The 14,203-nt window shown below is 39.4% G+C and overlaps 1 protein-coding gene across 5 annotated transcripts in view; it reads left to right on the top strand.

Annotated features, from left to right (window-relative positions):
- Positions 1-14,203, top strand: part of spop (speckle type BTB/POZ protein) — a 122,446-nt gene that overhangs the window by 85,619 nt on the left and 22,624 nt on the right. For all 5 annotated transcript variants that reach the window (XM_067969028.1, XM_067969029.1, XM_067969027.1 and 2 more), the window contains 3 exons: positions 7,383-7,560; positions 12,228-12,283; positions 13,084-13,206. In XM_067969028.1, coding sequence (XP_067825129.1) covers positions 7,383-7,560; positions 12,228-12,283; positions 13,084-13,206 — 357 coding nt within the window. The remainder of the gene's footprint in view (positions 1-7,382; positions 7,561-12,227; positions 12,284-13,083; positions 13,207-14,203) is intronic.

The raw sequence follows: 14,203 nt of genomic DNA on the forward strand, positions 1-14,203 counted from the left end.
CATTTTCCTTACTGTGATCCAACAAAAAGCTTTGTTGGAATTATACATGTGTGGATATTGGGTAAGGACAAGATCATGTTTGGCTTTGATACTCCTTTCGGTCATCTTGCTTTCCAACACTAGCTGTCAAGGTTCATGAATATCGGCTGCCAAGGCCCCTAGGGTGAGGTGCCAGCGAGTGAGACACCTGTGAAACTGCACCACAACAAGGTGCCAGTGCCTTCGAGAGAAGGTGATGGAAATATAATTGGTGCAAGGAAATAAGAAATTTCAGATGGATGCTACACGCCCTCCGGCTCGTTGGCGTGAAGAGTGGGCAGTAGGTGCTCCTATAAACCACCATATCATCTCAGACCCTACAGACCATCAACTAACATTCAACTGGCCACCTCATAGTTGGGCGTTTCTCAACCACTTTTAACTGGACAAAGACAAAAAATTTCACCTTTGGGGCCCTCGCGATGATGACAAATTACCTTGCGGACAAGGACAAACCACGTTCCGAATCTTTGAATCATCAATCTGGTGGCCTGTGTACTTTGCATGCTGGTGCTGACAATGCTTAAGATGCCTGGAATTATATGCTGAGTTTGCATATGCTAAATAAATAAATGCCGTCAGATCCTATTCTTACTCTTTCACCTATTTTATGTAACCAGTTGCATGGTTAGTTTGTTTCATAGTAGTGAGAACATATTCAGTAGTAGCAAAGTCAGGTTAAGGTAGCAGTTCATTCACCTGGTAGGCTGCACCCTTGTGGTTTAGGACTTCCATCAGAACTACTAAATTAGTGCCTTGTAAATCCCTAAAAGCATAGTTGCATATATTGCATACTCCTTTTTGGACCACAGAATGCTGCATACATAATGGATGCCGTTGGAAGTTAAAGCTGCAGTACTTCATGATTGCTATGACCTTGAAATCCTCTTCTCCACTTTTCCCTCTCCACCCCACACCCATTTAAAAAAAACAACTTGGGTAGAAGCTTAAGTAAAGGACTTGGAAACAGTTGTTTGGAGCTGTCTGAAAAATTCTGAGAAAAGCTCCAATTGAGCCTGTGATACTATTTGATTTGGCTGAACAGTCCTGGTCGAAATATTTTCAAGATTTTTCAAAAAAAAATTGCAATATATTTTTCCGTATCCATTTTCTGGAGATATTATGTAGCAGAAGTCGATTTCAGAAGCTTGTGCTATGTGCATAGATGCCTGTGATCTGTAAAGTTCACTGAATTACAAGTACAATTGGTAAGATCCCTGGATTGATGAACTAAGGATCAGTCACAGAAGTATGTAGTTTGTGTCTTCTGTAAAGCAACTTCTGCAGATAGTCAATTATTTGCCCAACAAGTGGTGCTGATTTTTATTCTTTTTATTTTTCTAGATCAAAATCCTGATCTGCTTGATCTGTTTGGGTTGAAATACCTCTATGATTCATGTACCTTTTAAGTAGTGAAGAATAATATTCAAAATGTGCAGCTTTTGTAAATACTCCTGGGAGGAAGAAGTTTGAAAATGTTCTCAACCGTGGAATGTTGGCCCAAAGTTCAACTGTGCTCACCTAAGGATGCAATTATACTTCAATTCTACCACAGGTGCAAAGTATTTTCACGTTGCACACTGATGCTGCAGTTAGAATGTGAATGCAACCTGAATCTGGAGTCTTAAGATCCAAGGAAGCGGAGTGCGATCACCCTGAAGAAGTGGATCTCACTCCACTTTGCTTCAGAGTCAATTTGAGCATTCACACCTGATTTACACTACACAACTTTAAAGTCGGTGTAAAACTGGAAACTCTACCCATTGACAATAACTTTGTAGCACCTTAAATTGTCACATAATCCTAATCCTAGTTTATACAGTTTTGGCATCTGGATTCTTGTTTCTATGATATATGCTTCAAAACTGCTGAACAGGGCATGTTTTGTGTGGAATTATTGTACATTTGATTACATTTCCCTTTAATTCCTAGTATGCTACCAGTAAGCTACATAACTGCTCTGGAAATCCAATTGCAGTTCTTAGAGTTGAGGAGAAATAAGGCCTTGTACTGTTTTTAATTAAATTGGGTATTTTGATTTTAAAGCATTTGTCTGTGTTTGCTAGTACTTTTTTTTTCCCCATGGAACACCAACAGAAATACTTGAGAATTCCTGTAAATGTTAATTTCGGTTTCCATTTATAGGGACCCAGAATGTGTATTTCTAAACTCAATTCGTGTGTGTGTTCAATTTTCAAAAATAAAGCTCTTCTTTGTCCATTCAGTTTCCATATACAGCTGGGAGTTTGTCTACGGTATGTATGTATTTGGGAGGTGGGTGCGAGGGGAGTTATAAAATCACTAGGGATTCAGTCCTCAAGTGAGTGACTCACCTCCTGACTCCCCAAAGCCTTTCCACCACCTACAAGACACAAGTCAGGATTGTGATGAAATACTCTCCTCTTGCCTGGATGAGTGCAGCTCCAACAACACTCAAGAAGCTCGACACCATCCAGGACAAAGCAGCCTGCTCGATTGGCACCCAATCCACCACCCTAAACGTTCATCACCGGTGCACTGTGGCTGCAGTGTGTACCATCTACAGGATGCACTGCAGCAACTTGCCAACGCTTGTTCGACAGCACCTCCCAAACCCGCGACCTCTGCCACCTAGAAGGACAAGGGCAGCAGGCACATGGGAACAACACCACCTGCACGTTCCTCTCCAAGTGACACCATCCTGACTTGGAAAGATATTGCTGTTCCTTCGTTGTCGCTGGAACTCCCTACCTAACAGCACTGTGGGAGAACTTTCACCACACGGACTGCAGCGGTTCAAGAAGGTGTCTCATCACTACCTTCACAAGGGCAATTAGGGATGGGCAATAAATGCTGGCCTTGCCAGCGACGCCCACATCCCATGAACAAATTTTTTAAAAAAGAAACTTTGTGTCCCAGGTGGAGAAGTAATCTCTTCACATCCTGCTCAAAGATGGTGACAGTAGTCGTAGATAGCAGACCTGCTGTGCACCACCCGAGGAAGTTCTTAGTGTGATTTTCTTTTTTTGTTAGCAGTTCACAATTCCCTTCCCTTAATGTGTATGTGGAAAGTTTTTTTTTCAGGTTTTATTTTTCCAGTTTTCTCCCCTCCTCTTCTGAAGATGACTCATTGTTAGGTTAAGGTTCCATGGATAACAATAGCCCACTGTTCCCTCACCAAGGTATGAGAGTCTAAGCAATGTTTGCAGGTTATTTGGCTATGGGTAATTGCAGCCCAATCTGGTCTTGTCCTGTTTTAATGACCATGCAAAACATTAGATGGAGATCAGGAACAGGAATCCTTTTGTGACCCTAGCCAGATGACAGAGGTTGCGGAGCCCATCTAGGAAGAACCTGGCCAGAGGGCAGTGTGGGATATTTTCTGATGCATAGGATGGAAACATACTTGGCTGAGAGCAATTTTGACAGGCTCAAACTGTTTCAGGAATGACCTGCATAGTAACACAGGGAAGGTCAAGGCTGACAACTTTACATGGTGTAGTAGATAAACCAGTAGCTAGATCTTATTCTACCCTATGCCTCAACATACAACAGATATGCTGGTGCAAACTGAACTCAATCGAAGAGTCAGTCACGCATTTCCTACGGCATCAAAAGAGCAGTAGACATTTTTGGCGGACGAGTTCCAGCCAATTATCACTTGATGGCAGTGGGTGCCATCTTCTGCAGATGTAGCTACTTGAAGATGATATTATGCTTTTGAACAAGAGGCTGCCATTGTTCTGCTCCATTGTTAGGGCAATAGCGATGGATGATCTGTCAATCCCAATTTAACTTCATGCCATTTGAAAGGGCTGGCTTAAAACAACTGGAATTCTAGCAATTGGCAGTAATGACAATACTGGCCTCCAGGAAGGCCTGTATTCTGAAGACTCGTAACAAGTAGCTATGCTCTTTCCATCAATGTCATGACCATCATTTCGACCTGCAGGGATGTGGTGTGTCAAAGATCCTTTTGTAACCACAAATGGCGATGGGTGAGTGACTCAAACTCTAATTTTTATTTCATCCACTTTTGGGCAGGTACTGTGATGTTACATAGCATCCAGTTTTAATCCATTGGTCTCCATGTTTGACAGTTTTTCTTTCTAAGGCTTTATCTTGCTATTTGCCTGATCAAGACGAAGGATTAGTACGCAGCACGTATTAGTAATTGGGCCACCTTTTTTTTTGGCATACAGACAGGGCAGTTTGTCAAGTCTACCCTTTCTGTCTGAAGTTGCTTGGGTTTAGTCTGTCTTAGTAATTTTATCCACCACCTAGCATTTCTTCCATTCAAAGAAAGTGTCCCTTAATGTGGTTGTTATACACACATGGGACAAAGGACCTTTGTCAATCCAGACAATTCATTTTTTTTTTGGTACATGAGAACTCTTAGTGATTGGAAAATTGGGTAGTGTAGGGTATCTCCTTGTGTTACTCCTTAGCAGGACAGGACCCACCAGAAAAGGAGATCTTCCTATTTGCCCATTATTCATTTCTTAAGCGAACTTGCACAGGAATGCTTTTGAGGACAAGACAAGGCATATTCCTTGGAGCAATCACATATTTTAATTATGCAGTATTGTCTTCATTTAACGCTTTGGGTAATAGTGTTCTCCATGATGAATTGAAAGTGTAAGTCCTCAGCCCCAGCCCCAGTTTTTGTATTACATTGACATACTTTCTAATCTTATGTGGAGATTAAATGAGGAAGGTAGATTACTGACCTCAGTCTTTCTTGATCTTTCAAAAATAATTTGACCTCCCTATATGAAGTTGCTTCCTGGCCTGACCCTTGTTGTTTCTTCTGGCCCCTCTTACTATTATATACTACATAAATATTTATTTCGGTACCAATTTTATTATGAATGCTTCAGCGCTCCTGATGGTTTCTTAGGTCTCACTGTTGCCTCCTCCAGGCAAAGAAATTAAGGTCTGTCTCATCAATGCTATGATTATGCGGAGCAGAGAAGATTACCTCACTGCCAATGGCATGAAATGTATCAATAGAGCAATGTCCCAAGTATTTTCCTCCAAGGGATAATGGTCTAAATGTATTGTAAATTAGATAAAAACGGATGTTTTTTTAAACCCTGCTGGATCCTGCATCAAATCACATTTGAAGTAGTTCTTATCGAAATGAGGCCATTGAGACTTGTTTGATTGTGTAGAATATCTGGGAGCTTGAAGGAGTCTCGTGGAAACTCCAGAAAACAGTTTCATCTGATAAAATGGGAGTCTCTGACTGTAATAGTACAAAACAAACAACATTTGGGAAATAATGTGATACAGTCATGATTAAGGCTATTTCTACAAAGGATTAAGTATGTTTAGTGGCTAAACTTTGGAGGGATAGTAGGTAGTCTTTCATCATTATTTGGAAAAAAATTGTCAAGAGTTTCTCTTTTTAAAATTTCAATTTTTTGTAATCCTTTGCTTCAACACTCCCTTGCATTTGGGGACGTCTATATGTTTTTGATTTAGACAGATGAATTCCAGCTTTGAATTTAGAGTTTTTTTATATGTGGAAGTAGGGTTTGTTGCCTCAGGATGCTTAGCATGAATGGCCGCTCGTCACGTGTCAGTCTGGATGATGAGGGTTGGCAGGCTATTTGACTGTTGGAGAGGGGGAGGAGAGGTGTTGTAATGAAATCCAATCCTGTTCTCAACTGATGTCGACACATGAACGCTTTATAGCAGGTGTCACTAGATAACAATCTTGGCTGATTATTTCCACCTCCCCCCACCACTAAGGCTAACTGTACTACCACCAGCTAACTTGGCACAGGCTACGGTCAAACCTGGTTGTATCAGAAAAACGTGTAAAGGAATTTGTTTTTCAGTATTTTTATCTAATTTCTTTGTCACTTCCATTTATAATAAAGATTATAATTACCTGCTTTTGAAATAGTGATTACCAAAGTATGTGATTACAATATAGATGATCACTAATCTTAAATTCTCATGTAACTTTAATTACTTAATAAATTCTTTAAAACCGCCTCTGTCACATACTAATGCGCGGTTTTATGGCTCCTGGCGACAGCCTTGTAGCGATGCCTTGTGCATTTATATTTTTCTCCATGTTTCGAAGCCCTGTTATAAAACAGAATTAGTCTCCCCATTCAGTTCTATGGGAGCGACATCCTTTCCACAACTATATTTCAATCTGGGATCAGATTCTACGTAGTTAGTGGGAAGAAGTCTAAGGCCATATTCTACACAACTCAGGATATAAAGAGCTGAACCCCAATACTGTGGCTATATTGAAGTGAAAGAAGCTTCACTGTTGCACTGATATGGCCATATTTTTCTAAAATTCCACTGTACAGTTTCTGTACCAATTCCATCAGTTAATAGGACTTCAGTGAGTTCATTGTTGGATATTTCCCTAACCAGCTATAATCAATATCCAGTAGCTTAAGAGGTAAAATCAGTACTCCTGTAATGCCTACATTGAACCAAGCTTTATATAATCACTGCACATAATGTAATGAACCTTCTGTGATAATGAATGAGTGTGCCCAAGTGTTCATAGGTGCTAATGAGCCTGTGATTTATTTTCATAGATAAAGATGGATTGCTTAACATATCTACAAATTTGGAAGTCATTACTTTAACCTGTGCGTTCTGTTCTTTATATAGATTGACTATTACATGTGTACATTCGTATAGAACATGCGTATCTCCCATTAGTAGATAAGGAATGCCTGAATAAAATTATACGTAGTTACTCGGTATTGATAAGTTATAATTTTAAATATCTTCTGTGTTCACTGTTTTCTTATCACTGCCATTTTGAATATGTTTGTTTGCCAAGCTGTTTGAACTAATATGTGAGTTAGCAAACCTGCCAGAAATTATGCTGCAGACAATTATGAAAGAAGAAATGTTTTTGGAAAGGCAGTAAAAGCTATTACAGTGATTTTGATTAGAACTGACTTTGAAAAATCATACTGTTCTTTAATTTACGAATTGCTATTTCAGTTGCTTTCAAAGTTGAATAAATTGTGCAGACCATGTCAGTCAGGCTTTGGGGCATATTCATGTATTGACATTTGAATTTATAAGGAAAGTGGCATTTCAACGAATCAATAGATTATCAAAGTAGGAAATGCATTGTAATGATTTCCCCCTGCCCTTTTAACCTGTATTATGTTTATGCAGCCTGACTACAATGGTTTTGTACAAAGTTTATGCACAAAAAGACTTTAAGCCTGGATTTTCCAATCGGCATTATTTTAATACGGGTGGTGATGCATTTATTTTAAATAACGCTGATTGGAAAATTCAGGATTTAGTGTCAGTAATTATGTGTTTTGGTGTAACACTACTGTGTTTGTGTTTTCTTTACGCTCTAGGTTAGTGTGGTCCAGGATTCAGTGAATATCTCGGGCCAGAACACCATGAATATGGTGAAAGTTCCTGAATGTCGGTTAGCAGATGAGCTTGGAGGATTATGGGAGAATTCTAGGTTTACAGACTGTTGCCTTTGTGTAGCAGGCCAAGAGTTTCAAGCACATAAAGCAATTCTAGCAGGTTTGGACCATTCTTGCACCCATGTAGATTTTTACAAGGCATATCTCTTGAGGATTGTATCAAAGCCTATTTCAGCATTGATGAATTTATTTTAATACAGAATGTATCAAAGTATAATAGTGTTTTAACCTAGTGCGTTCTTGTTTATTTCTGATTTTCCTCTACTTTTTTTTTAAACGATTCAAAAGAAAACTAGGGATGCTGGAAATCGGAAATGTGAACAAAGAATGTCGCAATTCCTAGAAGATTGATCAGCATCTGAAAGATGAATTAACATTTTGGGTGTGACAGTTGGTCAGAATTGGCATTTAGGTTACAGAAAGTCTTTATTTGGATTTCATCCTCGACAATGAGATGGAACACAGAATTTAGCTCTTATAGTATCATCGTATGTTACATCACTGGAGGAGGCCATTTGGCTCATCGTCCCTGTGCCGACTCTTTGAAAGAGCTATCCGATTAGTCCCACTCCCCTGCTCTTTCCCCATAGCCCTGTAAATTTTTCCCTTCAAGTATTTATCCAATTCCCTTTTGAAAGTTGTTCTTAAATCTGCTTCCACCACTCTTTCAGGCAGTGCATTCCAGATTGTTACAACTTGCTGCGTTAAAAAAAAATGTTTCCTCATGTCGCCTCTGGCTCTTTTGCCGATCACCTTCAATCTGTGTCATCTGGTTACCAACCTTTCTGCCACTGGAAACAGTTTCTCCTTATTTACTCTATCAAAACCTTTCATGATTTTGAACACCTCTATCAAATCTCTTCTTCTCTGTTCTAAGGAGAACAACCCCACCTTCTCCAGTCTCTCCACATAACTGAAGTCCCTCATTCCTGGTACCATTCTAGTAAATCTCTTCTGCACCCTTTCTAAGGTCTTGACATCCTTCCTATAGTGTGGTGCCCAGAATTGAACACACTATTCCAGCTGAGGCCTAACCAGTGTTTTATAAAGGTTTAGCATAACTTCCTTGTTTTTGTATCTATGCTTCTATTAGTAAAGCCCAAGATCCCATATGCTTTTTAACAGCCTTCTCAACTTGTTCTGCCACCTTCAAAGCTTTGTGTATGTGTACCCACCAGGTCTCTCTGTTCCTGCACCCCCTTTAAAATTGTACCATTTAGTTTAGATTGCCTTTCCTCATTCTTCCTACCAAAATGTATCACCTCACACTTCTGTGTTAAATTTCATCCGCCATGTGTCTGTCCATTTCACCAGTCTGTCTGTCCTCCTGAAATCTGTTACTATTCTCCACATTGTTAACTACATTCCTGAGTTTTGTGTCATCAACTTTGAAATTATACCCTCTATACCCAAGTCCAGGTCAGTAACATATATCAAAAAGAGCAATGGTCCTAATACCAACCCCTCGGAAATGCCACTGTATAATTCCCTCCAGTCTGGAAAGCTACCGTTCACCACTTTCTGTCATTGGCCAATTTTATGTCCACGCTGCCACTGTCTCTTTAATCCCATGGGCTTTAATTTTGCTAACAAGTCTATTACGTGGTATTTTATCAAATGCCTCTTGAAAGTCCATATACGCAATATGAACCGCACTACTCTCATCAACCCTCTCCGTTACTTCATCAAAGAATTAATCAAGTTAGTCAAACACAATTTTCCTTTCACAAATCCATGCTGACTTTCATTTATCAGTCCATACTTTTCCAAGTGCCAATTAATTTTGTCCCGGATTATTGTCTCTAAATGTTTGCCCACTACAGGCATTAGGCTGACTGGCCTATAATTGCTGGTTTTATCCCTCTTCCCTTTTTTTAAACAGAGATGTAACATTTGCAATCCTCCAGTCCTCTGGCACCACTTCCATGTCTAAGGAGGATTGGAAGATTGTGGCCAGAGCCTTTCACCCTTACTTCCCTCAGTAATCTAGGATGCATCCCAACTGGACGGATGACTTTTCCACTTTGAGTACTGCCAACCTTTTAAGTACCTCCTCTTTATCTATTTTCATCCTATCCAATATCGCTACTACCTCCTTCTTTACTGCTACGTTGGAAGTATCCTCTTCTCTAGAAGACCGATGTGAAGTACTCATTTAGTCCCTCTGCCATACCTTTTGCCCTCAATTGACCCCACCCTCCTTTGACTACCCTTTTACTATTTATATGTTTATAAAAGACTTTTGGGTTCTCTTTTATGTTAGCCACTAGTTTATTCTCATACTCTGCCTTTGCCCGCTTATTCCCTTTTTTAAATGACCTCTGTACTTTCTGTATTTAGCTGTATTATGAACCTTACACTTGTCATAAGCCTCCTTTTTCTGTTTCATTTTAATCTCTATATCTTTAGTCATTCAGGGAGTTCTAGGTTTGGATGTCCTTCCTTTCCCCCTCATGGGAATGTGTCTACTCTGTACCAATACGATTTCCTCTTTGAAGGCCTCCTAATGTTCAATTACTGTTTTGCCAACCAATTTTTGATTCCAATCCACCAGAGTGAGATCCTCTTAATGAAGGGGAGCACCAAAGTTACAAATAAGATGTGTGGGTCCAACTCGTGAGCTAGATAAATGCCATATTCAGTGCGTTGTTACCAAGAATTCTATTTATTGCAAGAGTGGTATACAGTAATATTTAGAATAACAAATGTTGTTAGTCAAAGAACATTAAACCCTCTATGCTTTCAAGTGAAGCTACTTTCGCCCCTCTCCAGATGGTTTTGATGAGCCACAACAACTGTGTATCTTAATTTGATGGAGCTAATTTATATTTCTAGCTGATTTTCTGGAATTTTGAACATAAATTTTTCATCTGCTGGTTTGTAGTAGTGCTATTGGTAATAAGATCACAGCATTTCTCAGTTTCTTTTCAGCTAGACTGTTTAACACATTTTATCTACAAGGAGACAAAAGATGGAAATGTAGCTAAAGCCTATAGATACTACTATCAGAGCATTGACTGAAGTGGTTTTGGACGCTGTGTTATTTCGGAAAATGGTCCCGCTCCTTAATAAACTGTGCAGATGAGAACATCAAATAAAAATGCTCTTACCAGCCGTATGCTCACACATCAGTAATATATGGTGGTGTTTTTATTGCTACTTTTATTGCTATTAATACAGAGAGTTAAGTGGAAAATTAATGTGGGATTGGACTCTACATCGTCTCCTATCCCAGTGACTTATTTTGGAGCCTGGAGTTTTGCATTAACTTTTATATTTAATTTATACAGAATCGTCCTCTGATATGTAGTTTCATGGGCTACTTTAATTATTTCATTTATACAACTGAATTTGAGCAATTTCCGTGTATTGCACTCATTTACTGCTTTGGAGAGGTGGGTCAGCATTTTGTTACCAGATGTCATTCTGCTTTCTATTCCTAGGTAGTGCATAGAGGGAAACTATAAATGGAGTGTCTATTGACACCACTGTGTCAGCCAATGAGTTGGAGGTGGGGTGGGACTTACGGCTGGATTTACAGCAAATCAAAGTCTATTTACAGAGTCTATTTAAAAAGAGTCTTTACCAAATGCTGCTAACAGAACTCATGCATGACTGAAACTGCAGCAACATTAAAAGCACCTTGATTTCTTCAGCAAAATGCAGTGAGTGGAGGATAGTTACATACAGATTATGTGTGTAAAATTAATCCCAGTTGCTTATAGCAGTGCTGTCTCCAGGTGTGATTGACTGGAGAATTACCCAATCATCTCCATTCTGGCCAGAAATAGTGGTGTTACTTTATGCAGCCAACTATAAATGTGAGCGAAGGAGGGTTTATTTACTTGTAATTTAAACAGAAGAGGAGTTGATGGCCATCCTGTATTGTGGAAGAAGAAAAATTAATTTAAAATGCACAGGGCTTTTAGATTTCCATTTAATAATTTGAGTCAGCAGCAAGCAGTGTGATGTTGCATCTGGTGACATGAGTCTGCTAGTCTCTATAGGAATTGGCTATAATAAGCAGAAAACGTCCATTTCCAAATGTAATTTTCTGAGTAGATAAAATGATAAACAATGAAATAGTGTTAGGGAGCAGACACTGGAGGAGTGTTGTGTGAATTGCTTGGAGTTTTCCCTTTTACCCAAAAAATGACCATTGAATAAATTGAATATTGTTGTGTATGTGGTGGATTACTGCTATGTAGTATTACAGTAAATCTGCTCTGGATGAGTCCCAAACAGATTTATTTAGATTGAAGGTGAAATCTTAGATCAAATATGGCACCCAACTTCGGGAACTGAGACTGAAAGGAAATCTGTGAACGCCATAGTCTTGATTCTGTAATGTCTCTGCTATGATTCTTAGTTGTCACTGTTCCTTCAATTTGAATTTATGCTTGAAACTATTTAACTTTTTGACCTTATATATGCTTTTGTGATTATGAGGTTTGATCAGTGATACGAAGATGCTTACAAATTGATTATTATAAGAAAATTCATATGTTCAAATATGGTAAGGACTATTAAATACTGGGGAGGAGACATTCCAGGTGGAAGTTTGAGTCTACATTCAGATTTTAGACTTTAAACTTGCACAAAATGAACATGCAGAAGCTGGTTTAGATAAGTGTTGCATTTTATGTTTACTACCTTCATCATAAATATTTAAACCAGTAATGTAACATTTAGTGCAATCAATCATTGGCAGCTAATTGGAGCCTGAATGCTTAAATTATAATTTTTTTTTAAAATCTCTACCTTTAGCTCGTTCCCCGGTCTTCAGTGCTATGTTTGAGCATGAAATGGAAGAAAGCAAAAAGGTAATGCATATGAGATTTGTAATCAGAAATAATGTACAGTGCACTTTGTGATACTCACAAAATGTTCTCCAATTGTGGCCCACTCAATGGGAAAGAAAAATCTAGGTGGAGTACTTACGTTGAAAGCACTTCCCCAGCCTCTCATGTTTTCCTTAAATAAGATGTGAGTGGAAACGACAGATTTCCCACCCATTAATAATCTGCCATATTGAGTGGTCTTCCCTCCAGGCTGCTCTGGTGACCTCAGTGCGACCTCAGCCGAGCTTGTGCCCTGGAGCGGCCACTTTCACTTCAACTGGGTCTTTGACTTACGGACAGCCTATGTGTGGACCTAGAGCAGTTTGGTCCTGAGAAAACATGCTATGAACTGGCGTGCTGCATAGCCTCACACATCCAAGACGACATGAGGACGCATTGAAAGTATTTCTCCTCCCACCCCTTCTTTAAGCACTTTTTGCAGGGGGGAGGGGGTTGAAAGGAATTATTAGCACTAAGTGCTTCATGTTATTTGCAACGTCCAATAATCTTTTAAAAAAGATAATTGTACATTTTATCCAGCAGAATTCTGTGTTTCTAGTGTTAGGTGTGGTAAAGTGCAAATAGGAAAAATGATGGAACAACAAGACAGTACAGTATTCCTCATGTAAAAGTTGTCATTTTGTAATTATAAAGACTAGGAGTTGATTTGCAGTATTGAATTCTATTTTGTTCTTTAGATTTGTCATAAAAGAAATGTAGACTTTAAGCCAGCTCATCGCAGGATTTAATTTTAAAATGTTTTCCTCCTAAATTTTCTATAGAACCGAGTGGAAATTAATGATGTGGAGCCTGAAGTCTTTAAGGAGATGATGTGTTTTATCTATACGGGGAAGGCACCAAATCTTGACAAAATGGCAGATGACTTGCTTGCAGCTGCTGATAAGGTGAGAGGGGAGGATGTAAAGAGACCATAGTTGGCCGGTACTTAACAAGGGAACAAAAAGAATGGGTTTTAATGACACTGAAATTACTTGTAGTTCATTGTGGGTATCTGTACTTATCCCAAAACAATAGCAAAGTTTGTAGTTCTGGCTTTATTTATTGGAGATTGATTCTGAGTTGGTGTGCCGATCACCATAATCATCAGATGAGCAATCCTTCCTTCCTTCCATGCTGTTGGAGCTCCAGCATCTTTTAAATCCTGGAAAAACAGAGTCTTAGTTTAACATATTGCCATGCACCTAGTATCCACTGCAGCATCTGAAGCAATCCCTGTATTCCAGTTGTAGTGCTAGTTGAATGGTTTGCTCATAGTCACATCCATGACTTACATCCCACCCGGTATTATGATCCAATCAATGTTGCATCAACAAATAAATGCTTAATAGTTAACATTAAATCTCCACGAAAAGCATCCAACATTAAAGTATATTATGTAACGTCACCTGACCTTCACTTTCACACAGTTCAGACCACTTGAGCTCCAATGCTTCCCTTACCAACCTTTCCACTTCCATCATCCATAAACTGCAAGTCATCCAGAAAACCATGGACTGTGTTCTCATCCCCTTCACCCCAATCTTCGTCAAGCTCTTCTGACTTCCTGTGCCCCTGAGAGTTGACTTTGTTGTGCTCACCTTCAAATCCTCCCATGGCCTTGTTTTCCATCCCTCTCCTTTACCTCCATTGTCTCCTCAAACTTATGTCTGACTTTCTGATCCTCCACCACAGGTATACTTTTCATTCTTTGCTCCACTATCTGTGTCTGCTCCTTCAGCCACCTTGTTCCTGCCCTCCGGAACCATCTCCCTCAAAATCTCTGCTTTGTCTTTTCCCTCGCTACCTTCAAAAATCTCTTAAAGCCCTCTTCTTTTACTATCCTTTTGTCTCCTGCTGACCCTTTTCCGTCTGCTAGGTGTCCCCTTGCTGTCCTCTACCCTC

Source organism: Heptranchias perlo, chromosome 30 (assembly GCF_035084215.1).
Source record: "Heptranchias perlo isolate sHepPer1 chromosome 30, sHepPer1.hap1, whole genome shotgun sequence".
NCBI classification, from domain to species: Eukaryota; Metazoa; Chordata; class Chondrichthyes; order Hexanchiformes; family Hexanchidae; genus Heptranchias; species Heptranchias perlo.